The sequence below is a fragment of the Hyaena hyaena genome, unplaced genomic scaffold (genome assembly GCF_003009895.1).
Source record: "Hyaena hyaena isolate Hyena2069 unplaced genomic scaffold, ASM300989v1 scaffold_103, whole genome shotgun sequence".
Lineage (NCBI taxonomy): Eukaryota > Metazoa > Chordata > Mammalia > Carnivora > Hyaenidae > Hyaena > Hyaena hyaena.
In genome coordinates this window covers 1,307,348-1,331,391 of record NW_024080735.1, presented here as the reverse complement: position 1 = coordinate 1,331,391, position 24,044 = coordinate 1,307,348, and the positions used below count along the sequence as shown (strand labels likewise).

The 24,044-nt window shown below is 44.6% G+C and overlaps 1 protein-coding gene across 3 annotated transcripts in view; it reads left to right on the top strand.

The window, feature by feature from the left end:
* Positions 1–23,550, top strand: part of NVL (nuclear VCP like) — an 86,137-nt gene extending 62,587 nt beyond the window's left edge. For all 3 annotated transcript variants that reach the window (XM_039235807.1, XM_039235809.1, XM_039235808.1), the window contains 4 exons: positions 9,347–9,423; positions 11,480–11,568; positions 14,107–14,177; positions 23,339–23,550. In XM_039235807.1, coding sequence (XP_039091738.1) covers positions 9,347–9,423; positions 11,480–11,568; positions 14,107–14,177; positions 23,339–23,383 — 282 coding nt within the window. In that variant the 3' untranslated portion in view covers positions 23,384–23,550. The remainder of the gene's footprint in view (positions 1–9,346; positions 9,424–11,479; positions 11,569–14,106; positions 14,178–23,338) is intronic.
* Positions 23,551–24,044: the final 494 nt, after the last annotated feature.

Here is a 24,044-nt window from a genome sequence, read left to right as displayed (position 1 = left end):
GTTGAGGCCCCCACTGACAGCAGTCTGGAAGACTCCTCAGAGGAAGGGGAGGTGAAGGCTGTGCAGTGAAGTGCACCAGAACCAGGCCGTGTCGGGGCGCAGCAAAGAGGCCGTGGAGAACCGTGTCCAGGTTCAGTAGGACGCTGGGCTAACCATAGAGTCGAGGGGCAGAGACCGAGGAGGATAAACTCTCCTCTTGGACCGCTGAATAGATGAGGGTCCGGGGACAAGGAGCTGATGCTGCTGGAGCTTCTGGTACCCGGGTGTTACCCAGGCAGGAGTCGGCTCGGAGCTCGGGAGTTCCCGAGAGCCCTCGGGCTGCCAGCCGCACGTGGCTGCAGTTTAGAGACATGAAGACACATTGCTTTGGTCTAGCTGCTCTCGACCCACCCAGCCACCCCTGGACAGCATCTGGGGACAATTATGTAGGGCTGTGGCTGGGGGTGATGGTGCTGCTGGACCACCTGCAGAGCACAACACGAATTATCCGACTCAAAGTATGCGGGGTGCTGGAGCCAAGAGACCCTGCTACAGTTGTATGTCCCTGAGTCTTTGTACCCGGCAAGTGTGGTGATGAGCCCGTGGTCCTTCTCTCCCTCCCCTGGGCTCTGTCTGGGATCCTGTTCCCAAGGATTTGTTTGCTTTGGTTAAAGCCGATGTGTACGGACGTCAGCACGCACGAGCGTGTGCACACGCTCCCTGTTTGTTCCCACAGATCCCTGCAGGTGCAATGACGTGATAACTCACACTCGCCCCTGGGATATCACTAATTAAGGGCGGAGGCCGGAACACGCGTGCCAGACGAGATGCACGTGGTGTTCAGGGCCTTGGTCGATGGTCGTTTCCGATGTGTTTCGTCCTCTGTGGTGCTCAGTCAGCCGGGAGACAACTGGACACTTCATCTCAGTGCCGTTTGCCAAAATTATTAGTCCTCAGACTAAGGGGTAAATGCTCCAAGTACCCCCACTTCAAAGGTAAATTATTAAGAAAGTAAGATAATAGAGTATTAGCCCACAGTATTGTAAACCGCACATATTCCTGTTCCTGTGTGAGCTGTGCAGACTGTGAAACCCAAGACGGACGCCTGACCTCTGAGGGGCTTGTTGTCCACGCCAAAGGAGAATATGTGTTTCTACAAAAACAAGCAACAAGCATATTCATTCATTCCTGAGGAGGGAGAAAAATCAAGGGAACAGGTAGCCCAGCCATGTCCACTGTGTAAATGCAGAGTGCACACCTCCAGGGTGCTTTGTTAGCTCTTCCCAGTGTGACCGTCGCCGCATGCTTACCGCCAGCTGCACACTGACCGCCACCACACGCTGTGACTGCCAGCCAGGCAATGTGACTGCCAGCCGAACATTGACTGCCAGCCACGCACTGTGAGCGGCTCACCTCAGGGAGGTCAGCACTCCCTGTGGGTGAAAGGTTTCCAGAGATGAGAGGGGCTTTGCCCTGAGTCATCTTGAAAAGGCAGACGTGACACTGTGATGGGGAATCTTTAGACTTCCCTGCAAGGAAGGCTAGACCCCGTGGACACTGAGGTTGGTAACGGAGCCGCTGACACGTTAGCCAGGACACTGTGTGCACTTGTCTGTGTTCAGACACAACGATGCTCAGGGTTTTTGTCATCTTTGTCTTGGTCCATCCTGGTCACAGGGTGGACTTGTGTGATGTCCACGCTCTGCAAGGTTCTGTTCAGCAGGAGAACAGCACCGGCTGGCCGTGAGTGTGGACGTTCTCGGAGAGCAGCAAGGCCTACCTGACAGTGTTGGGGACCGCCCGGCGCCCCAGATGTGCTTCTCTCCTCCACCTTGAGTTTGCATGTGTTCTGTCGTGAGCATGTAGTATATGGGGAGGGGCGGGGGGGAAGTTGTTTTTTTAAAGAATAGTTTTCTGGCATAAACATAGAGGTTTAGGAGGAGGCACGTAGAATTGGAGACAGACATCCTTTGGGCAACTTCCACGTACAGGGTTGTGAGTATGGAAAGGAAAAAAAAAAACAAAGACATTTTGATGAAAAATCAATTTGATTTTAAAAGCAGCTTTTTGTAGCCTTGTGGTTTGAACTCGTACATGGTCAGTTCTCAGCCTCTGTCAACGATGCAGGCAGAGGGGTAAGGTGTGGTCGGTGACTCCTCTCTGACACAGTGGGTAGTTCTCCCATTAAGGGTGTGCTGCCTGTTTCCTCAGGAGCCTGGGCGCTCACCTTGCAGAGGGGTTTGCACTGCAGTGTACTCCACCCTCTCCCCCTCCTCCCTTTCCCTTCTGCCCCTCCTCCTCCCCTCCCTTCTCCCCTCTCCCTTCCTCCTCCTCCTTCCCCTTCCCTCCCTTCCCCTTCTGGGCCCTACTCCCCTCCCCTTCTCCTTCTCTCCCCCTCCTCATCACCCTTCTCCAGACCTAGAATGTTCTTGTTCATAAAGAGCCAGAGTGGGCATAGGGATAGGATTCAGACCTCTGATTTCAGGGGAGAATCCACAATTAGACCCCGTCTCTGCACACACTCTATAATTAGCCCAAACTAAGAAACTAAGTGGGATTTTCATTGTTTACCCTTTCCATTTCAAAGTTTACTAGCATTTTACTTGAATCCCCCAGTTTGTTGTATATGCTGTTTCCTCTTTTCTTATTAATATATGAAATAATACGGAGAAGTTACAATAAAATTCTTTCATCTTGGTCCTAAGAATCTGAGAAGATCTGTAGGTCAGAGAAACTTCTCAGTATCATTTAGAGCCTGTTTCTTTAAGAGAAAAATTAGCAGTGACAAACTTTTTGGTATTTCTGGTAATGATGTGGTAACAAGAGGCTTATCACTAAAAATGCCCTTGAGCAAGGGGATTTTTTCTTTTAACTTCCATTTCTTCCTTAAACAAACATCATTAGAACTTGCCCTATATCAAAAAGCCAAAATGATCCTTTGATATCTGCCAAGTGCTTTGAGATAATAGCCTTTTTATGTATAATGCCTTTTTTATTTTTTTAAAAAATTTTAATGTTTTTTATTTATTTTTGAGAGTCAGAGAGAGACCGCACAAGCAGGGGAGGGTCAGAGAAAGAAAGATACAGAATCCGAACAGGCTCCAGGCTCTGAGCTAGCTGTCAGCACAGAGCCTGATGCGGGGCTCGGACCCACAAACTTTGAGATCATGACCTGAGCTGAAGTCGGATGCTTAACTGAGCCACCCAGGCACCCCTATATAATGCCTTTTTTAAAGTGTTTATTTTAAGAGAGAGAGAGGTAGTGAGTGAGCAGGGGACAGACAGAAAATAAAGGAGAGAGAATCCCAAGCAGGCTCCACACGGTCAGCCTAGAGCCCAATGTGGGCTCTGAAATCATGACCTGAGCCAAAATCAAGAGGCAATGCTTTAACTGCCTGAGCTCCCTAGGGACCCCAGATAATGTATAGTTTTTAAAGTAACGATAAAAATTCCACCAAAAGACCCCAAATTCCTCATTTATTTTTTCAAATGTGTCACATAAGACTAAAATGTATATTAATATCTCACCTGGAAACATTATCTGTCCAATTTTCACAAGCCAGGAATATCAGATACAATAATAGGAAATTCTTTTGAAGCTCATAACTGTGTTGCAAATATTTTGCATGTGTGGATATGTTTAATCCTTCCAACTGCCTTTTGAACTGTTTGAAATGAGATATTTAAGTATTCAATTATTGTTTTCCTTTTAGTGATGAGCAAACTGTAGCTCAGAAAAGCAGGATATAGATATATATGTTTCTATGTATGTGTTTAGAGATTGACAGGAAACTGCAAATTAATGGTACTAAGATTATGTTCATTTTCCTTCCTTTATTTTTTCAATCAGCTATATAAATAGATGTCATTCTGATTCCAGACACTGTTATGTGACAAAGAATAGATTTCTTTGACTAGAGATAGATTTAGTTATTGAAATAAAAGGAGTATATCATGAAATACTTTTTGAACCCGAACTTTCCATAACTTCTAATATTTACTCAATTGTAGGAAAAGTACTATAAATGGGTCATAACTTCCCTTTTCTTCTCGTATGTGTGCTGCCGAAGTGAGCACATAACTTCCTCTCTTTTAATCATAGTAAAATATGTTTAACTTAAATTTATCATTTTAACCATCATTTTTGAGTTTTTATTAGTTTCAGGTGTACACCAGCAGTGTGTTCTCTAGAGTTAAGAATCTGTTTCTTGGTTTCTTTCGCTTTTCCCCCTTGCTCATTTTTCTTAAGTTCCACATATGAGTGAAATCATATGGTATTTGTCTTTCTCTTCCTGACTTATTTCACTTAGCATAGTGAAATGCTATGTGAAATAAGCATAGTTCCGTCCAAGTTGTTGCAAATGGCAAGATTGCATTCTATTTTATGGCTAAGTGATACTCCATTGTGTATACTTACCACATTTTCTTTATCCAGTCATCAGTCAGTGGACACTTGGGCTCTTTCCATACTTTGGCTATTGTAGATAATGCTGCAATAAACATTGGGGTGCATGTGCCCCTTCAAATCAGCACTCCTCTATCTTTTGAGTAAATCCCTCATAGTGCAATTGCTGGGTCATAGGGTAGTTCTATAGTAGAGGAAACTCTACTTTGTTTTCCAGAGTGACTGCACCAGTTTGCATTCCCACCAACAGTGCCCAAAGGTCCCACTTTCTCTGCATCCTCGCCAGCATCTGTTGTTTCTTGTCTTTTTGATTTGAGCAATTCTGACAGGTGTGAGGTGGTACCTCACTGTGGTTTTGATTGTATTTTCCTGATATTTGGTGATGTTGAACATCTTTTCATGTGTCTATTAGCCTTTTGTGTATCTTCCTCGGAATAATTTCTTTTCAGGTCCTCTGTCCATTTTAATAGGATTATCTGGGGTTTTTTTCAATGTTGACTTATGTAAAGTTCTTTATAGATTTTGGATACTAACCATTTATCAGATATGCCATCTGCAAATACCTTCTCCTGTTTCGTAGGCTGCCTTTTAGTTCTGCTGATTGTTTCCTTTGCTGTGCAGAAGCTTTTTATTTTGATCTAGTCCTGATAGTTTAATTTCACTTTGGTTTTCCCTTGCCCAAGGAGACCTATCTGGAAAAATGTCTCTACAGCCAAGGTCAGAGAAAATCACTGTCCACATTTTAACCATTGTTAAGTGCACCATTCTTTGGCATTGGTACATTCACGTTGTTGTCAAACAACACACTTGACCTAAGTAATTAAAGATCAGATTGGCTTTATTCAACAGTTCATGAATCTGGGAGCATTCATTTCGTCCAGCAGGTAGAAACAAACTCAGAAGAGCTATAGAAAAAGAAAAGCTTTTAAAGGCAGAAAGGAGGTGGGACAAGGAAGTGTATTAGCAAGAAGTGAATCATTTCAGACCAGGTCACCTTCCTTAGGGATCGGAAAGGCCTGTCAGGGGGATTGTCTCACTAGTGCTGACCACTCTTCCATGTTAAGAGGTCCCCTGACTGGTGGCGACTGGGAGTTCCAGGCCTGTGGGCTGAAAGTCACCTTTTAGGAGAGGCTAGACTACGGTTGGGTTGGGTGTTAAGTCTTGTTGCTGACTGGGACTTGGCATGAATGACTCTGTTTGGGGCCTTGTCTCTTTCTTAACAACTCCCCCCTTCTGATCTGCCCACAGCCTGCCTCAGGAGACCAAAACTTTAAGGCTGGGTGCCACTTCCAGCTGCCCTCTGGACACCTCACAGTGTGTGCTGGTACAGCCATGGAGTCCAGCAAACTTTTAGGGTCTGAAGACCACACAGATGGTTTTATTCTGGTTACCTGTGCCCTGTATCTCCTTTGTATAGAACCTGGACGCAAGGTTCCCTGGATTTGGGGTCATTAACTAAAGACAGGGAAATAGACTGTAGGCTCAGAGAGACAGGCATGATGGAGAAAGGCTGAGTTTGTTCAAGAGAAACTGAGGCAGGAGGATTGGGGCAGGTCCAGCAGTCATTTGGAGGTTGGATTACCCACCTTGGTCTTGGCCTGGATGATACAGTTGAGGACATCTTCTCAGCCCAATGCCAGGGAAGAGGAGAGAGAAGAGAGGGGTATGTTTAGTTAAAGTATGGAGGCTCCATTTGGTGTGCTGGGAGGAGGCAGCCCACCTCCATGGTGATTGCTTCTCTCCCCTTTGGGCACTGCTGGTGCAGGACTGACCAGGTGTCAGGTGGAGCCTCTTCAACTGTGTGGTGTGTACCCAGAGGTGAAGACCCAAAAGTTTGTTGCCCTCTGGGCAGTGAGGACCACCTGGCGTGACTCCTTCAGAGATCAGAAGGCAGACTTTGTTCTTAGTGGTTCTCATTCATGGGCAAGGCAGGGGGAGTGGAGTGTTATTTTGGAGAGTTGTAACCAGATGTTTGAGGAAACTGGAATTCAGGACCTGGTCTAGTGACAGGTGCATAACAAAGCCTCAGAGGCACTGAACAGGATTAGAATGGAGAATGACAAAGGTGCAAATAAGTTTATCTCTATAGTTACCTTCATTTTTTGGATGTTAGGGGATCAGGTAGGGAGATAGGTGTTTCATCTTTGTTTACAAAGGTGTACTTTACCTGACTAGTGTAAGTCATCCATGGTTCCTCAAATCTGGATAAAGAAAACATAAGGAACCAGTGCTTCAAGCCAGAGATAAATCTGTGACCTCCGTTCATTTAGTCCCATGTTACCAATTCTTGTTCTGTTTGAATCAGGTTTTTCCATTAGTTCTAGAAATTCTTACCCAGTTCATTTTTATGATCTTGAAGTTACCAGAAACCTGTGTGTGCCAGGGCGTTGCTGTGAACCTCCCTGATGACCCACTTTGGCAGGAACATTATTGCAAAAGCGCCTGAGTAAAACAGTAACTCTCTATAAATGACAAATACCTTCAAACAATGCCCATTGTTAAAGATCTGATTAGAGTTCACTGTGATAGAATTGACAGGAGATTTGATTGTTTCTGTGACACAGCATCTTTAAATGAAAACTGGTTTTATACAGTGTTATTCCAGGACATATCAGACTCTACTTTCTGCAGTAGTTCTAGAACTACACAAATAGAACCCTGGTGGTACTTCTTATTCAGTATGTTGGTTGTACTATCAAGTGAGCCTTGCTTCAACATCTCCCTCTTTTCTAGAAGGAGAGAAAAAAAATCTTTTGATATGTTTTAGGGGCCCTCTGGTCAATTTCAAAGTTAATTCTAAGATAAAAAGACTTCATTTAGGATTTGAAATTGGGAAGTTTGTCAAAAATATCAGAGGTCTTAAAACATATGGTCAGATTAGGATCATAGTTCACTGTGAAACACCTGTTTAAGTGTTGGGCTACTTAAAGACCTCTTGAGCAAATATAGAAAGTTCAACAGTTATGTAATTTCTCATTAAGAGCAGACTAGTAATCCAAGGAAACTTGCCTTGCCGCAGTTGAGAGCAAATTCGGGTTCAGTTGTACATAAGCACATTTTTGGTATTGAAACTTTTTTTTTAACCCTTAAATGTATTCAGTCTTACCTGACTGAAATTCTTTTTTAACTTTTAAAAACCTTAATTTATAATGAAACTTGAGAAGTGAACAATTGTGAACTGTTGCTTCACTAGCCTTCTGTGCCTTTGCAAATTTCTAAATACTTTTTTTTAAGTAGGCTCCATGCCCAGCAAGGAGCCCAACAGAGGTCTTGAGATCATGAGATCATGACCTGAGCTGAGATCAAGAGTCGGACTCTTCACTCACCTCCCAGGCACCCCTGTAAATACTTAGAATCTCTAGAAATGTATGCTTTCTCACAGTAAATGTTTTGGCAACACAAAACATGTTTCCAAAACATGTACCCAAGTATCTTGTGTCCCTCTGCAAAGCCAAAGTAGATGAACCTGGTTTTAGTAGCGTTTCGGTACTTCATTTGTGAGTGACCTAGACATGCAGTGAATTTCACTTAACTCAGTTTAATTTAGCAAAACTTTAAGGTTACAAGTAACCAAAAGATTTTGAAAACCATTTGCTGAAAATTCCACCTAGAAATGGTTCCGGTTTACATCTATGTAAGTCATTTGTTCTTAAGTTATATTTAGATTACCTTTTTTGGGGTGCCTGGGTGGTTCAGTCGGTTAAGCATCCAACTTCAGCTCAAGTCATGATCTCACGGTTTTTGGTTTCGAGCCCCACGTCGGGCTCTCTGCTGACTGCCAGCTCGGAGCCTGGAGCCTATTTCAGAGTCTGTATCTCCCTTTCTCTCTGACCCTCCCCTGCTCACGCTGTCTCTCTCTCTCTCCCCTAGAAATAAATAAAAATATTAAAAAAAAAAAAGAAGAAGAAGAGATCGTGCCGTCTGGCCATCTAGTTTACACAGAGCTGGAGGAAAATAGAAAAAAGCACCAAGAGTGTTTGCCTAAGGTCCCCTGGAGTTTATTCCCCTGGATGACTTCCCAGGTCAAAGTGGATCGAGCGGGAAACACAACTATTTCTTGAACCTATATTAGATGAGCATTTGCATTTTATCAAATATAGCAGCTCGCAGACATAGTTTATGTAATCCTTACTCAGGCCGAGCTGGGAAGAAGTGATAAGTCACGGGGCATCTGCGTGCAGTGCCCGGCCATCTGGCCATGACCTCTGCCTCAGAGCACCAGCCGCGCTGATCCTTAAAACTCACCTTGAGGCTGATTTATTTCCTATGCGTTCTAACATAGTGTTTGCTACAAAGGGAAGACTGTACGCAGCGTATGTGTAAGTTGTGAATCAGAAGAGTAAAGCAAATACCTACCATCTGACCAGTTCACACATCTTAAAGCACTAGAAACTTTTGTTTGCCTCTGTGGTTTTAGTCACTGAAATGTCACTAAATCTGCAGTGTACGTGTAAGGCGCTGTGGGGCGTGTTCTGACGCTTATCCTCTCCAGCTTCCCTTGGTGTGTGAGTCGGAGAGGCCTTGGCACCAATGTCTGGATCAGGGTTTAGATAAGAGCTCCAAAAGAACACACGGAGCCTGGAGGGCTGTGTCGTTGTCTCCGTTCAGGTTCTTGGCCAGCCCCACGTCACAGCAGAGCACTGCCCCAGAGTCTGCCATGTGTAACCCGCCAAAGAGAGGTGCTCCTCCCTGTGGACAACATCAGGTGGTGGATTTTGTTCCTGCCACGACTACAGTTTCTTCAGACGTCACAGGCATAAATCACTTGCCTTTAACTTTCTGAATGTTGGCATCTGCTTCTTAACCTTATTTCTCGAAATTGGAAATTATAAAAATCTTTCCACACTGGTCTAGGAGTCAGTGATTATCATTGAGTCAGTCATTACTGTTTATTAAGAACCTAGAATGTGGAAAAGTACTGCACTTTAAACCCTACTGGAAGCTGATTTTTTTCTCTCTTAGAATGGCACCAAACCCCCGCTGGCCGCAGATGTCAGTTTGGAAGCCCTTGCTGGGGACCTTCGCTGTGACTGCTATTCGTGAGTACCTGCTTCTCTGCTCCATTACGTCTCCGAAGCTCCGTTGCCTCGGGCGAAATGGGGGAAGGTGGTCGTGTGGGGAGCATTGAGTCGGAGGTCCTGTAAAACCCCTCTTCTGGCCTCTTCCTTCTTAGAGAAGGGACCACCCATTTTGAGGCCCCGAGGAACTTTCAGCCCCAGGAGGGGAGTCCAGTCCTGTGTGTTGAGTCCTGGTACACAGCCCCCCTGCCCTCACCGGTTGTCTTTCCCTTTCCGGGAACATTTGAGCCAACCTTTCATTGTCGGCTGTGTGTTCCCAGGTGCTCTGGCACCTCCAAGAGTAAGGTGTGAGCTGCATTTCCCATGGCTCAGGGTGTTCGCCTCCAGCAGCCGACAGTAGAAGCCAGAAATCAGACCTTTGCTAACTTTCACTTTGGAGACAGAGAAGAAAATGAAACTCACATTTAACTCACGGATAGACATCTGCCTGTCTGGCTTATTTTTAAAGCCCTGTTGGTTATCTTCAGTATACTTGGTGCTCAGGACATTCTTGTAGGTCAAAGCCAAATAAGCAAGTTGATGTTTCACATTTGAGGCCTTCAGGAGTCTCTCTTCAGCAGTGTAGAGAACAGGCACTTGGTCATTTCCAGTTCTGGTTGAAGAGTTGTGTGTCTCTTCTCAAGACGCTTGCACTTGAAACCACTCTGTTTTCGGGATGGGCAGTCAGGATACCTCCTTTTTCCTCGCTTTCTCATACGTCCAGGGTCCAGGGTTTCTCATACGTTGTCCAGGGTCACAAGCCTCTTCTTTGTCCAGCAGCCCTGGCTCAGGTGCATGATCAGGGGTTGTCTGGATGACAGGATGCAATCAGAGCACCAAGCCTGGTGGTGACACCCCTCCCACCCTATAAGGAGAGTGTCTCCCCCTCACCCCATGCCTGTTAGGAACTTACTGTTAATGGAGGAAAGGCTTAAGTGAGTAGTTAGAGCTTCTAGTGCTAAAATCTGAAAAGATATTCCATTCACAGCAGAGCTAAGTAAGCCCAGGCCAAATCCTTGGATTCCAGTGTGGGGTGTACATTATAAAGGGTCAAGGTTATGGTTGAATGGTGTACACTTATAGGGTTTATGCCGCTGTTTTCACACTTTGAAAGACATAATTCTAGGCTTCAGCTATTCATTTGTGATAAAGGTGTCTCCACACCTGTGTGAGAGGTTTTACTGTAAAGGAGAGCAATGAACACCCACACATGCATGTAATTATTAAGTAGCATTGTAAACCAGCCCCTAACCGCAGAAACATTGGATCCACTTCATTATGTAAGCTCTGTGGGCATTTAATTTTATATATTATCAGGTTTGTCAACTTCAGACATGAAATAAGTTTAATGTCTAGAAATGAGTTTTTTCCCCCTAGATTCAAACTCTTTCCCAAAGGGCTCCAAGAATTCTGTTAAAGATGTAATGTGGTGAAGCACCAGTCAGCACCGGCGTTTTCCACCGAACTCAGGAACCATGCTGACTCGGTCTGTTATCACACAGCGTGATTACATGAAGGCTTGCTAGCTTTCCTGTTGTAGGTCATTTATGACAGGCCCACTCAGTTCGGGCTTGAGTCAAAGGCATTAAAGACTTTCTGGCCTTTACGTTCCCCCTTTTGAACTGGGTGCCATAAATGACTTCTTGTAGAAGCTTACTCGAGACATTAGGTAGCGTGTGGACGGTCAGCTGGTTGGCAGCGTAGGCCTTGTGAATGAAGGCTTTACGACACGTATGTTTGTTTCTTTCTGTTGACTGGGCGACTCATTTGTCACATTAACGTTAGTATCTATAGCTGTTAGCATTGGAGTAGTTATGGTTCATTGCCTTGTTTGCATCGTAACTACCCGTCTTTTGAAAGTTAGAAAAATTTTAAGTAAAAGTGAAAAGCTCTTTCTTATTGACCATAATCCATTTACCCCACCTTTATAGGTAGGTTTCTTTCCTAATTGTATAATATATGACTTAAAATTGCTGTCAGACTTCTTTCTGTTCTTTGCAGTGTCTAAGAATAAATCAGGATGGTTTTGTTTTTACAGGGGTGCAGACCTCTCTGCTTTGGTACGAGAAGCTTCTGTCTGTGCCCTGAGACAGGAGATGTCAGGACCGAAGAGCGGGAGCGAGAAAGGTACCTTTCTTTCCAGAATTTTTCAGTTCCTCTTACTTATCACTCTGGATTGCTAAAGCCACTGTTGACCTGGAAAGTGACCGTGTCCTGGCAGCTTTTCTCTGATGTTTTGCTGGGGCCTGTCCAGGAGCCCACATCCCGCCTGGTTTCTGCCACACTTGCCTGGTCGCCTGCAGTTGTGGCCGTGCTCTGCTGCCACCCGCGGACCTTCACACACACCTCTCTGTCCTCTCAGCCTGTGCTTCATCTGCAGGTCAAGTCCACGTTGATCTTTTGTCCCTTGCATTTCCAAAACTTGTCTTTTTTTATTCCTACTGATTTTCTCCTCCCTTTGTTCCTCTGGCTACTGAGTCTCAGAACTAACTTTTGTTCCCATCACACAACATCTGTGTGGCTTACATTTGTCAGTACCCACCATCCACGCCATAAATTTTGTTGTTTAATTGTCAGAATCAGGTACCTGAACTTCTTTTATCGTAAGCTCTTTCAGATTCCTCTTGGAAGTAGGTGATATAACATGCAAAATGAAAGTATCTTGTGAGGAACATCGTGTGAGCATACTGCCCAAGAGCAGAGTCTGACAGTATTTGGGATTTCTCCCTGAAAATGTACAGGCCTCTCTTCACATACTGGCCGCTACTAATAGAGCTGTTGAGACGTGACATAGTGATCATTCAGCACATTCTGATGCCCCTGCCCTGCTGTACTTAGAACTTCTAGGTCTCTGTCCTCCAGGGACTGTGAACAGGTCTCTTGCTGACTGATGCCTACAACTACACTTTTTGTTTCCGGCTCAGGTCATGACTTCATGGTTGTAGGACTGAGCCCTGCATTGGATTCTGCACTGGACATGGAACCTGCTTGGGATTCTCTGCCTCTTCCCTTCTTCCCTACTTGTGCATTCTCTCTCTCGCAAATAAAAATTTTTTAATTTATTTATTATATTTAAGTTTATTTATTTATTTTGAGAGAGACAGACAGTGTGAGCAGGGGAGGAGCAGAAGGGGAGAGAGAAAGAATACCAAGCAGGCTCCGCATCACCAGCACAGAATCAGACACAGGGTTCAAACTCATGAAACTGTGAGATCATGACCTGAACCAAGAGTTAGATGCTCAACTGACTGAGCTGCCCAGGCACCTCCTAAAATAAAATTGTAAAAAATTTTTTAAAAGAATTAGAACCCCTCGTGATCCATTATTGTGTTTTTATCTCTGTACATTGTATATATATTGTGATATTGTAATTCCATAACCTATAATTACATGTATGGACTCTCTTCTCTCTCTCTCTGTTTCTTTTTTTTTTTTTTTTTTGAGATAGCTTGAGTTAGGGAGGGGCAGAGAGAGAATCCCAAGCAGGGTGCAGAGCCTGATGCAGGGCTTGAACTTACAAACTATGAGATCATGACCCAAGCCAAAGTCAGATGCTTAACAGACTGAGCCACCCAGGCGTCCCATGGACTCATAAATACTATGGAATAATACTTTTTGTTCCCAGCTAAATTATTTGAATTCATCTTTTAAAAAAAATAGTTCTGGTTCTTCCTCATTAAACATCACCATTAAGGTGTAAACATTGTTAAAGAAGGGCCCCTAAAGGGTATCTTTTTAGGAGTGATATCTCTGGGGAATTCTGCATTAAAACCTGATACAGGGTAGGAGAAATGGGAAGACGTTGGTCAAAGGGTACAGATTCCTGCTGGGAGGCGAGCAGATTCTGGGGACCGGATGTATTACGTGATGACTATAATTAGCAATATAGATCATCTATTTGAAAGATGTTAAGACAGATATTGTTATTACCACACATTAAAAAAGTAATCATGTGAGGGGAGGGGGGTGTTAATAACTAACCTTGTGGTGGTTACTACATGCATGTATCAGATCATCACGTTGTACACCTTAATTTTTTTTTTTAATGTTTTCTTTATTTCTGAGAGAGAGGGACAGCGTGAGCAGGGGAGGGTCAGAGAGAGAGGGAGACAGAATCTGAAGTAGGCTCCAGGCTCTGAGCTAGCTGTCAGCACAGAGCCGACGTGGGGCTCGAACCCACAAACCATGAGATCATGAACTGAGCCAAAGTCAGACGCTTAACTGACTGAGCCACCCAGGTGCCCCAACGTTGTACACCTTAAACTTACAGATGTTAGATGTCAACATATCTCTGTAAATGGGGGGGGGGGGGGTAGTAGAAACATGAACTGTTTTGGTTTTTTTTAAAGGGTAAGAATATCTTTCTTAATTAAAGATGAACAAAGTACTTTTTTATATAAGTTGTCCCAAAATAAACTGTTTTGATTGCTAAAGGGGAAAAGATTACACTAAAATAGACACTAATCAAGAATTCACACACTTGTGTAAAATTAAATATGGTCAGGTGTGTGTAAATTAAATGAAGATGAAAAAGTGTCCCAAAAATGTGATGAGCAGACTGTATCAGGCTTGAATTGTTCTGAAAAAGAGTAGAAGCATGTGATCATGTGATCCCACCTTCCCTTGACTACTGAGAAGTGAATACACTGTGCGTCTGCCCCACAGGTGAGCTCCAGGTCAGTCAGAAGCACTTCGAAGAAGCTTTCAAGAAAGTAAAATCATCTATATCAAAAAAGGTAAGAAATTCTTCTAAAGTGTGTACAGAAAAGAGACTGGAATCGTGACTGGTAGCTCATGAAAACAAAGAAAATAATTGCTTTTGTGAGAACATTCTTGAGAGATTATAGCTTTGCATATTTCTTGGAAGACTGAAGCCAGAAGGGAATGACCCCTCTCCACCCTCTTGGGATTTCTAATCCGTCTGGTTCACCAGTTATCAGAGCTTCTCTACCCTTGCAGGCAGCCTTTTATCTGCCTGGCCAGACTCACCTGGTGGGAATGTCCCCGCGGAAGGTTGGAGAAAGGCTAAAGGAAATAGCTGACATCACTTTACATAAAACATCAGATTTTGTGTGTGTGCCTCTTACGGTGCGGAGGGGCCCCATCTGTAATAACTTGGGTGGCAGTGGTGACAGCATTGCGGGGCATGTCCAACCCTAGGAAGCCTCTGGCTTGAATTCTCTTGTCATCGATTTCGTTCTCTTTCATGTCTTCTGTGCCCTAGGAGTGTCACATGCCTTAGCCACGAGACCTAATTGCAGGACTCAAATTTCCTTTAAATCATTAGCCATTTTTTTACCCCAGGCCTAGTATTTCCCACTGTAATTACTGATCGGAAATGGAGAGTCAGAAGTCCAGGTGGTTATGGGAGATGGGCTGCCCTGCCCCGGAACCTCCAGGTTTGTTCTCAGTGGCCACCTTTAAAGATGTAATTGTTGAGTGATGGCTGCACCCATCTTGGAACCCAAACTCACAACCTCGAGACGCACATTCTAGTGACTTAGCCCACCGGACACCCCTCGCCTTACCACTTTTAACTACAGTAACCAGTTCATTGGTTTGGGCTGGTGGTATCTTTGAGGCATGTGACTGACTGCCTTTCACCTGGAGTCAAGTGAGAGGCCGCTGCACCGGGACTAGGTCCTCCCCCGTCTGTAGAGAAACCATGGTCTGCCTTCCCCTCCCAGGGGTTTCTGTCCACCACAGGGACATGTGCTCCTTCCCCTGAGCATCTTCCCGTAAAACACGGTCTTCTCGACTAATACCAGGGACAGTTTTACAGTTCATAGTACTGGGGCTCTTCCTTCTGATCACCAAGCGACTAGTGACATAAGCTCCCGAAGATTCAGTCATTACAAAAATTGTTGCAGTTGAAGTGATTTCTCGCCTGCACCTGGAGCCTGGGGCCTTCCCAGGAGTTAGATGTGGACTTGGCCCCACATTTGCTGCTCTTTATAGCCTCCCTGTTTTCAGTGGAAACCTTATTGACATGCGGTGGAGCACAACACAGTCCTGCCACGTGCGACAGCTGTGGCCGGCGCCGCAGTTCGCGGACGGGACCTTCTGTTCCCGCAGGAGGTCCTGGTGAGTCTGCGAAGGCCAGTGTTCCGGGCGACCCTGGGCCTGACCCATCTTCCTGCCCTGACTTCTTCCATCTAAGGACCTGAAACAAGTGGGGCCATGCCACACACACTCAGTGCGTCCAGTGTCTCAGCATAATGTCTCTGAGGTTCATCATGTTGTGCATTTGGGAGTTTGGTCCTTCCTGAGCGGTTTTCCAGAGTAAATATACCGCAGCATCTTGTCCTTTCTCCTGTGGACACTCGACCGTTTCCACGATTGGCTTTTATGAATAAAGGTTCTTTGAAAGTATGTGAGATAGAGCAAGGGAGAGTGAGAGAACATGCTTTAATTTGCATGAGCATGTGTTTCCACTTCTCATGAGTGAACACCCAGACAGGACTGGCTGGGTCTCAGACACAGGCTGTTCCACCCATGCTTGGTGAGGGCTTCTGCTTCTCCACGGTCTCACAAACACCAGGGTGTCTCAGTCCTTTAATGTCAACCGTCCAAGGGATGTTAGCCACCCAAGTGTCCCGTGTGGTTTAAGTGGGTATTTCCCAAACAACCAGGAAGGTGAGCATATTTTCACATGCTTGCTGGTCACTTGGTTTTCTTGTTTCTTGTCCTTGGGATTTGCCCCTAAAAACTTGAGTTCTTTCTCTCCTTATAAATGTGTACCAATTATTAGCTTATTCTTGATCGAAGGCTTTTATCAGATGTGCATACAGAGGAAACTATCTGAAGAGCAGAAGCTTTTAATTTATTTATATAACTTTTTTTTTAATGTTTATTCATTTTTTGAGAGAGAAACGTACACAAAAAGCCAGTGTTGGGGGGGTGGGGCGCAGAGACAGGGAGACACAGAATCCGAAGCAGCCTCCAGGCTCTAAGCTGTCAGCACAGAACCCAACGCAGGGCTCAAACCCACAAATTGTGAGTTTTGACCTAAGCTGAAACGAAGAGTCAGATGCTCACCCTACTGAGCCACCCAGGTGCCCAGGCCACCTCCTTTTGAATAGCTGTTCCATTCTTCTCTTTCTTGATGGATTTTCCCTTGTAAGAAGGTAACAAAAATTATAAAGCTATCTTTAATTTTTTATTTTTATTTTTTATTATTTTGAATATTTATTTTTGAGAGACAGAGAGCACAAGCAGGGGAGGGGCAGAGATAGAGGGAGACCCTGAATCTGAAGCAGGCTCCAGCCTCCCTGAGCTGTTAGCACAGAGCCCAGTTGCAGGGCTCGAACTCATGAACCTGAGCCAAAGATCATGATCTGAGCCAAAGTCGGATGCAGGAGCTTTTAATTTAGATGAAGGCTGACATATCTCCTCTGTTTATGCTTTATGTGTTCTGTCATAAGAAATCTGGGCTATTTCAAGTTTGCAGAGATTCTCTCCTTTTTTTTTTCCTAGATGCTTAATAGTTTTAGCCTTTACATTTAGACCTGTGATCCATTTCAAATTACTGTTTTAGTTTGATGTGACTTAGGGGCCATTGTTATGTTTGTCCACACAGCTGCCTTACTGACTCTGACTCGACTATGGAAAAGACTTTGGTATTGAATTACTGCACTGTCTGTTTGCAAACTGATTGATGGGGGTGCCTGGGTGGCTCAGTCGGTTAAGCGTCCAACTTCGGCTCAGGTCATGATCTCACAGTTGGTGAGTTCAAGCCCCACGTCGGGCTCTGTGCTGACAGCCAGCACAGAGCCTGGAGCCTGTTTCAGATTCTGTATCTCCCTCTCTCTCTGACCCTCCCCTGTTCACACTATCTCTCTCTCTCAGAAATAAATAAAAAACATTTAAAAAAAATGAAAACTGATGATAAATGTGTGAATCTGTTTCTGTACTGCTCCATTGGCGTTACATCTGTCTTTATGGTGCTATGTCTTTCTTACCACAGTCTGGATTATTTATTATGTGTCTTGGAATCAGATAGTGTAAGTTCTCCAAATCTGTACCTTTTTCCACCCCCCCAAATTGTTTTATTTTAGGCCCTTTGCATTTCCACATAAAGTTTATAATCAGCTAAATCAGTTCCTACAAAAGAAGCTAGCTGGGGTTTTGAATGTGGCTGAATCTGTAGATCAGCTGTGAGAGCAGAGTTTAAAAATTCATAAATTTAGTACATTGGTCTTTTTATTTAGATTCATTTAATTTCTCAATTTATTCATTTTTTAAATTCATTTCCCTTATTAGATCCACCTGATTTACTCAGTCATGTTATGAGTTTTCAGTGTAAATATCTTACACATCTTTCATCAACTTCATTCCCAAATAATTTATACTTTTTTATATTGTTTGTAAATCTTTTTTATTTTGTTTTCTAATTGTTGCTATTATATAGAAGTTCAGTTGGTTTGGGGCGCCTGGGTGGCTTAGTCCGGTTAAGCGTCCGACTTTCGCTTGGGTCATGATCTCGCGGTTCGTGGGTTCGAGCCCCACCTCGGGCTCTGTGCTGACTGCCAGCTCAGAGCCTGGAGCCTGTTTCAGTCTGTGACTCCCTCTCTCTGTGACCCTCCCCTGCTCATGCTGTCTCTCTCTCTCTCTCTCTCTCTCCTAGAAATAAATAAAAATATTAAAAAAAAAAAAAAGTTCAGTTGGTTTATATATATTGATCTTGACTAGCTCATTTGTGACTCTTACTTTTTGTTGGCTCCAAGAAGGTGAATTTTGTAGATTAAATTTCTGCTATAATTGCGAAGTTTCCCTGTTTGTTGCTCAAGTGATTTTATTACAAATAGCTACAGATGTGTCACATAAAGCTCGAAAATTGCTTGACCTGATTCCTAGATTTCTCTAGGTTTCCATCCTTGCACTTAATTAAGGATTAAGTCTTTGCTTTACCACCTTTGCATAATACTTTTTCTGGTGAATTGTTTGTTTTGTTTATTAGGGGGTCTCTGTTCCTCCTTTTTACCTGGTCTTTCTTGGTTCTGAGCAGTGGCAAAGAACCTCTGCCTTCTGGTTAAGGACAGTTCCATTGACAGTAGAGGCATGGTTGGGGTCAAATAGAATCCATTTCAAAAGCCAAACCGAAAGGAAATAAAATCAAACCAAAAGAAAGATCTAGCGTTTGTTGTGTTGCTTTTCTGAATGTGAAACTGAGTGGCTCATTTATAAGCCACCTTTCTGCTTTTAATATTAGGGCTCTTTTAGTTGTAAATGACGAAAACCAAATCCAGCTAAGATAAGTGGGGGAAATGGAACTCATCCACAAAACAAGAGTCATGAGAGCACGGTTGGAGGGTTTCCTGGGGGAAGTTGGTTGCCTGCAGGCCCAGATGCCCCCCAGTAAGAGAGTTTCCTGGCGACTCTGGTGAGAGGGTGTCAGGGAAGCCTGTGGTCAGCCCAGCCCGGGTTAGGACCCCATGCCAGAACCAACCAGTGTGGCCAGTTAGGAGATTAGATACTCTAGCCAGGCTGGGTTGTGGGTCCCCCAGAGTTTTTATAAAGGTCATCACTTCAAGCCCTAGAATGAAAATCTGTAGATAGGATTCTGGTACTCAAGTTAATTGACTTGTTAGTGGCCAGGTTGGGATTTTGAGTCGTCTTTTCACGCTAAAAAAGAATCACTAGATTTTGTTAAACATGAAAGGAGCACTCAATCACATTTTAGCCTGAAGACGTACTTACAGAAGTGGCAATTGCTTCAAGGCAGATTAACGCTGAATAAATGGTCAGGAGACATCTAAGAAAGGTGTGCATGTCCTGTCCCCAGATTTGCAGGGCCAGTCCTTCTAGTCCTGAAATACCCAGCACGTTCTGACACCAGGTATACCTGCCTGCTAACCTTGGAGCGCTCTCCTCCCTGGCGCCACTTGATTCTTCATTTGGAGTTGGACAGTGGTCAGGTGGATTTGGTGTCCTGCACTTCATTGGCGGGCATAGTTCAGAGACCAAATGCAAATGTGTCACCCGACCCAAGAAACCCTCAGTAATGGGTTGAGGGTGAGAGATGGTGGCCATGAGCGGACCTTTTTTCTCTCCATCCCTGCCTGTCCTCGCTCCCTCCGACTCCGATGGGGCCAGAGATCCCTGCCCCAGCTACTGTGTGCTGTTTGGTCCTGAGAGGACCTATTAGGCTGTCAACCTGTTAGGACAGACGCCCGACAATTAAGACGGCCAGCCGCCAGCTGCGTCTCAGAATTCAGAGTGCTGCCTCCTGGGTGCGTCACTTCACGTCGTCGCTTCACGGGCAGCATAACCATTGTGCTGGTTTCACTGCTCACTGAAACCTGAGACCTGGGCTCAGTTGGCCATTGATAAATGTTGAGGCCTTGAGGTTATTCCCCCAGATATTTATTATCTCAGATTATAGTCTTTTTACTCTGCTTACTCTGGTGCTATTCCACTGTCAGAAAGTAAACCGCACTCAAACATATGGTCTGATTTTTTTTTTCCTTTTTCTTTCCTCTGTGAAAGCCGCACCATGAAACTCTGTTTATTAGCTCATCAAAGTCGTGTTTTTCACACCCAGTGGCCATGGCTCTTTAATTCTCTTCTTCACACTCAGGAGTATATGGTTCACTCATTTCCCTGATTATTCCCACTCCATTGACACTTGAGAGGAAAACATTTCAAGTCAGAGTCCTCACACCCAGCCGTGTTGTAAGGGCTTGCCTGAGATCCAGATCTCAACCTTTATCGCGAAGGTGTGCACATGTGCCAGGCCCTGTGCTGGGTTCGCAGATACAGAAATCACAAAAGACAGGGCTCCTGTGCATAGAACGTGGACCAACCTGGTCACTCAGTCCGTCTGTGTCAGCAGGTGCTTTGCGTGTAGCCTTTGCTTAAAAGGTCTCAGCCGCATGACAAAGGCAGTGTGACAGATTTTATTAAAAACATTTCTGAATCTATCATTCCAGACATTATAAAATTTTTTTATCCTCTTAGGAACATCCCATGGAAGGCTACATGTATGTGCTGGTGAGACTCAGTACTCATTCTGTTTAATATTTTTGGTGATCATAAATCTTTAAATATTTGATTTCTGAAAAATTTAGTGAATAAGAAGCTACAACTTCTCTTTTGGAAGTAGGCATAGTATGAATTTTGAATAAGTAATAAATAAAGCAGATGACTGAGCTGATTTTTAATTTGTTTGATCTTTTAAAAATAAGACAGGACATCAAGGTGAAGGCAGCACCCTCTTTGTTTGGCAGATTAACTGGCCCTCATGAGAGCAGTGACAGCTGCTTGGGGGAGAGACTGGCCAGAGGGCTGGGGTTCAAAAGTTGACCTGTTTGAACTTTGAACCACGTGAATGTATTACCTATTCAAAAGAATTAAATATTGAAAAAATAGTAATTTAAAAGTTCTGGAAGACCAAAAATAGAAGTAATAGTTACTTCTGAAAATGAAGGATGTTTTTTTGCTGATCTACATTTTTAAATATTTCTACAATAAATAATGTTTTAGAATTTTAAAAAGTTATTTTACTACAGAAAAGGAATTGTTTTAACCTGGTTAGAAGCAAAGCATGCTTAAAATGTCTTTTCTGTTATGATTTAGCAGTGATATTGGTATACAGGAACCCTTTATCCTATTTCAGAGTTAATTCAGCATTTCACTAATACCTACTTTATGTTTACCTTTGAAACTGTTTTGAGAGGTACTTGAAAAAATGAGTGAAATAAGTACATAGACTTTTTTTTCTCCCAAATCGGGGTAAACATTGAGTGCAGTCCAGGAAATGGGTTTCCTTCTTGAGTGGAAAATCTGCCCTGCCCTCTGTGTCAAGGTTCTGTGTCAGAGTCGTGGCATTGAGAGAACATCCATTCCACCTTTAGCTGACTCCAGAGTGTCCTCAGAATAAAAGATAATGGTCATAAATTCACTTATAAAGGGTCAGAAACCTCATACGTCATAGGTGCAGAAGAGCCTGTCGTGGCTGCTTCTGTGAGTGAGGCTGCATTTCTACGCACGTGTCAACAGCCCTGTTCTCGTACCTGCCAGGAGCTAGGGATGTCCATGTCCCTTTGGCAAAAGTTCCCCAGGCAGGCCAGCAAACATGTCAGTGCTAAGGTCATTTGTTACTGTTCAGAGTCATTTAAATGACTTTGGTCTTTTATTTTAATTTTTGCTTGTTTTGGGGACCAAACTGGAGTAATTGAAAGTGCATGTGGAAAACCAAGCAAACTGGAATAGCTAGGGAGGCTGCAGAACAGACAAGCTCGGGGTGGGGCCTAAAACAACACAAACCTCAATAATTAAAACATTATGATAGTGGTACATGAATTGATCATAATAAACAGTACATAATAGTGTCCCCACACCAGTGATGGAAACATGGTGTTTGATGTCAGGGCAGCTGGGAAGCTGTCTCCAGAAGTTCAAGTCAGACTCACACATCACACTGCAGGCAGGGGGTTGGAAGAGCTTAAAATGTAAAATCTAAAACCGTGAAGGTAGGAAGAGACTGGAAGATTTACCTGGAAGCTCAAGTGGGGCGTGCCTTGTTTCCTTTCATCAACATACCAGGCAACATAAATGAAAGACTCAGAATCTGATACAGAAGGATAAAAATTTCTATGCTGAAAAACTTGTCAAAGGACAAATGGCCAAATATGAGAAACATTTGCAGTTTATATCACAAAGGTGAATCAGAATGACCAGAAATTGAGGAAAAGACCAACACAGAAAATGCTAGAAAATAGGTGCTGGATGAAGAATGGGAACAGACCCTTCACAGAAGAGCACATGAGCTTGTTAAACAGATAGAAAAATTCTCACCTTACTGATCATAAAAGAAAAGCAACTAAGACACTACTATTTGCCTGGCAGTTGGCAAAGATCTCAAAACCTGATCATGCTTGTTGGCTGGGATGTGAGGATGTGAGGACCACAGCCCTTTCCTAGGACTCAACCAGCATTCCCACTGCAGCAGGCCCGGTGGCTCTGGGAACTTCCCCTGGAAACACACAGTGAAGCAGTGAATGCGACGATGGCTCTGCTGTGAGGCTCTGAGCGATAAACTCTGAAGAGAGGAGGAGTGTCTTCTAGTATCTTCTAAACATGCCATCAGGAAGAGCAGGGGTCCTGTGTGCTCTGCCACCACTCCTGTTAAACGTGAAGGAGACATAGTGTTAGTATTTGTGACACAGCGTTGATGAGAGGGGTCTTTGTTCACTTCTGACTGTGTATTCTGCCCTTGAACCTTGCGAACACTTCACACATCCAAGAGAATAACGACACTCGATTTTAAAAACATCTTCGAGGGCTAAAAACACAAGCACATGCTGCTTGGGCCTAAACAAGCAGAAGTCGAGCTGCTTCCCCAGACCTCAGATGTGCATGTGGCCCAGGCAAGGCCTTGTGAGGTCCCCCTGAGAGCGGCCTCCCCCTCTGGAGCCACCCTGGCACTTCCCTGCAGATGCTTCTGTCCCCATTCCTATCCAGGCTTGGGACACTTTAGAATCCTGCTTTCTTCGCTGCATGGATGGAGCTGTAAGCAGCTTATCACCTGACTTTTAGGGCGAACTTCAGTCAACGATGGAGTCAGTCATAGGCGCTCCCCGTGGAAGGGAGTGCACGTCGGGTGGGCTGCATGCCAAGTGGGTGCTCCTTCCTCGGTCCAGAGGCTGTAGTCCTCACACGGTGTCTCTGTGCCTGTCTGGTCTTCATCTGTCTCCTTCCAGAGACACTGGCCATGCTGCCTTAGAGCCCATCCTAGAGGCTTCGCTTTAATGTGATCACCTCCCTAAAGACCTTCTCTCCAGTCACAGTCACACTGTGAGGCTCTGGGGGGCTGGGACATCCACGTACGTGTTTTGGGGATGCAGTTCAGCCCACCTTACACTCACCGGCTCTGTGTCTTGTCCCCTGTTCTCAGGACCAGGTAATGTACGAAGCCCTGCAGAGGTCCCTCAGCCGGTGACTCCACTTCCGACCTGACACTGTGTACGTGTGTTCTTCTCAGAGTGACGCGGCCCGTTCCAAGCTGAAGATGCTTCCCATCTGCCACCCGTGCGTGGGAACACCCTCCCCTCTCTTTATGTAAAACATGTTTAACTGTTGAAATAAAATCACTGATAACTTTTTTAAATAAAATGTTTATTTTGAATCATTCTTGACTGCTGTGGAAAAGTTGCAATCACAGTAAAAAGAGCTTTTATCCCATAAGCATCTGAAGTACGTTGCCAACCTGAAGCTGCTTCACCCCCAAATACTTCGTTACCTGCCGCCAGGACACCCCCACAACCACCTATCAATCAAGAAAGCAGCCGTGAGACCTGCTGCCCGGTGGCCTCGGGCCCCTTCCAGGTCTCCAGCTGCCCCGGCTGTACCCTCCTGTGGAAGGTGCTGGAAACCACGTAAGTGTCCCCTTCCTCCTCAGACTCAGCTGTGTCCTTTTGTCGTCCTCCTCACATGACCCCTGCAAGGCTTCCACAGGTCACAGCTGCATCCTGAAAACCTTGGTTTGTGCTGTGTTCTGCTGCTACTCGTTTACCGTGCTGCTCACAGTGGGGTCCGTGGCTGTAGCCTCTCCCAGAGTCTCCACTCCTCCTCACGCTCCAGAAGTGTTTCTGCTACTTTTA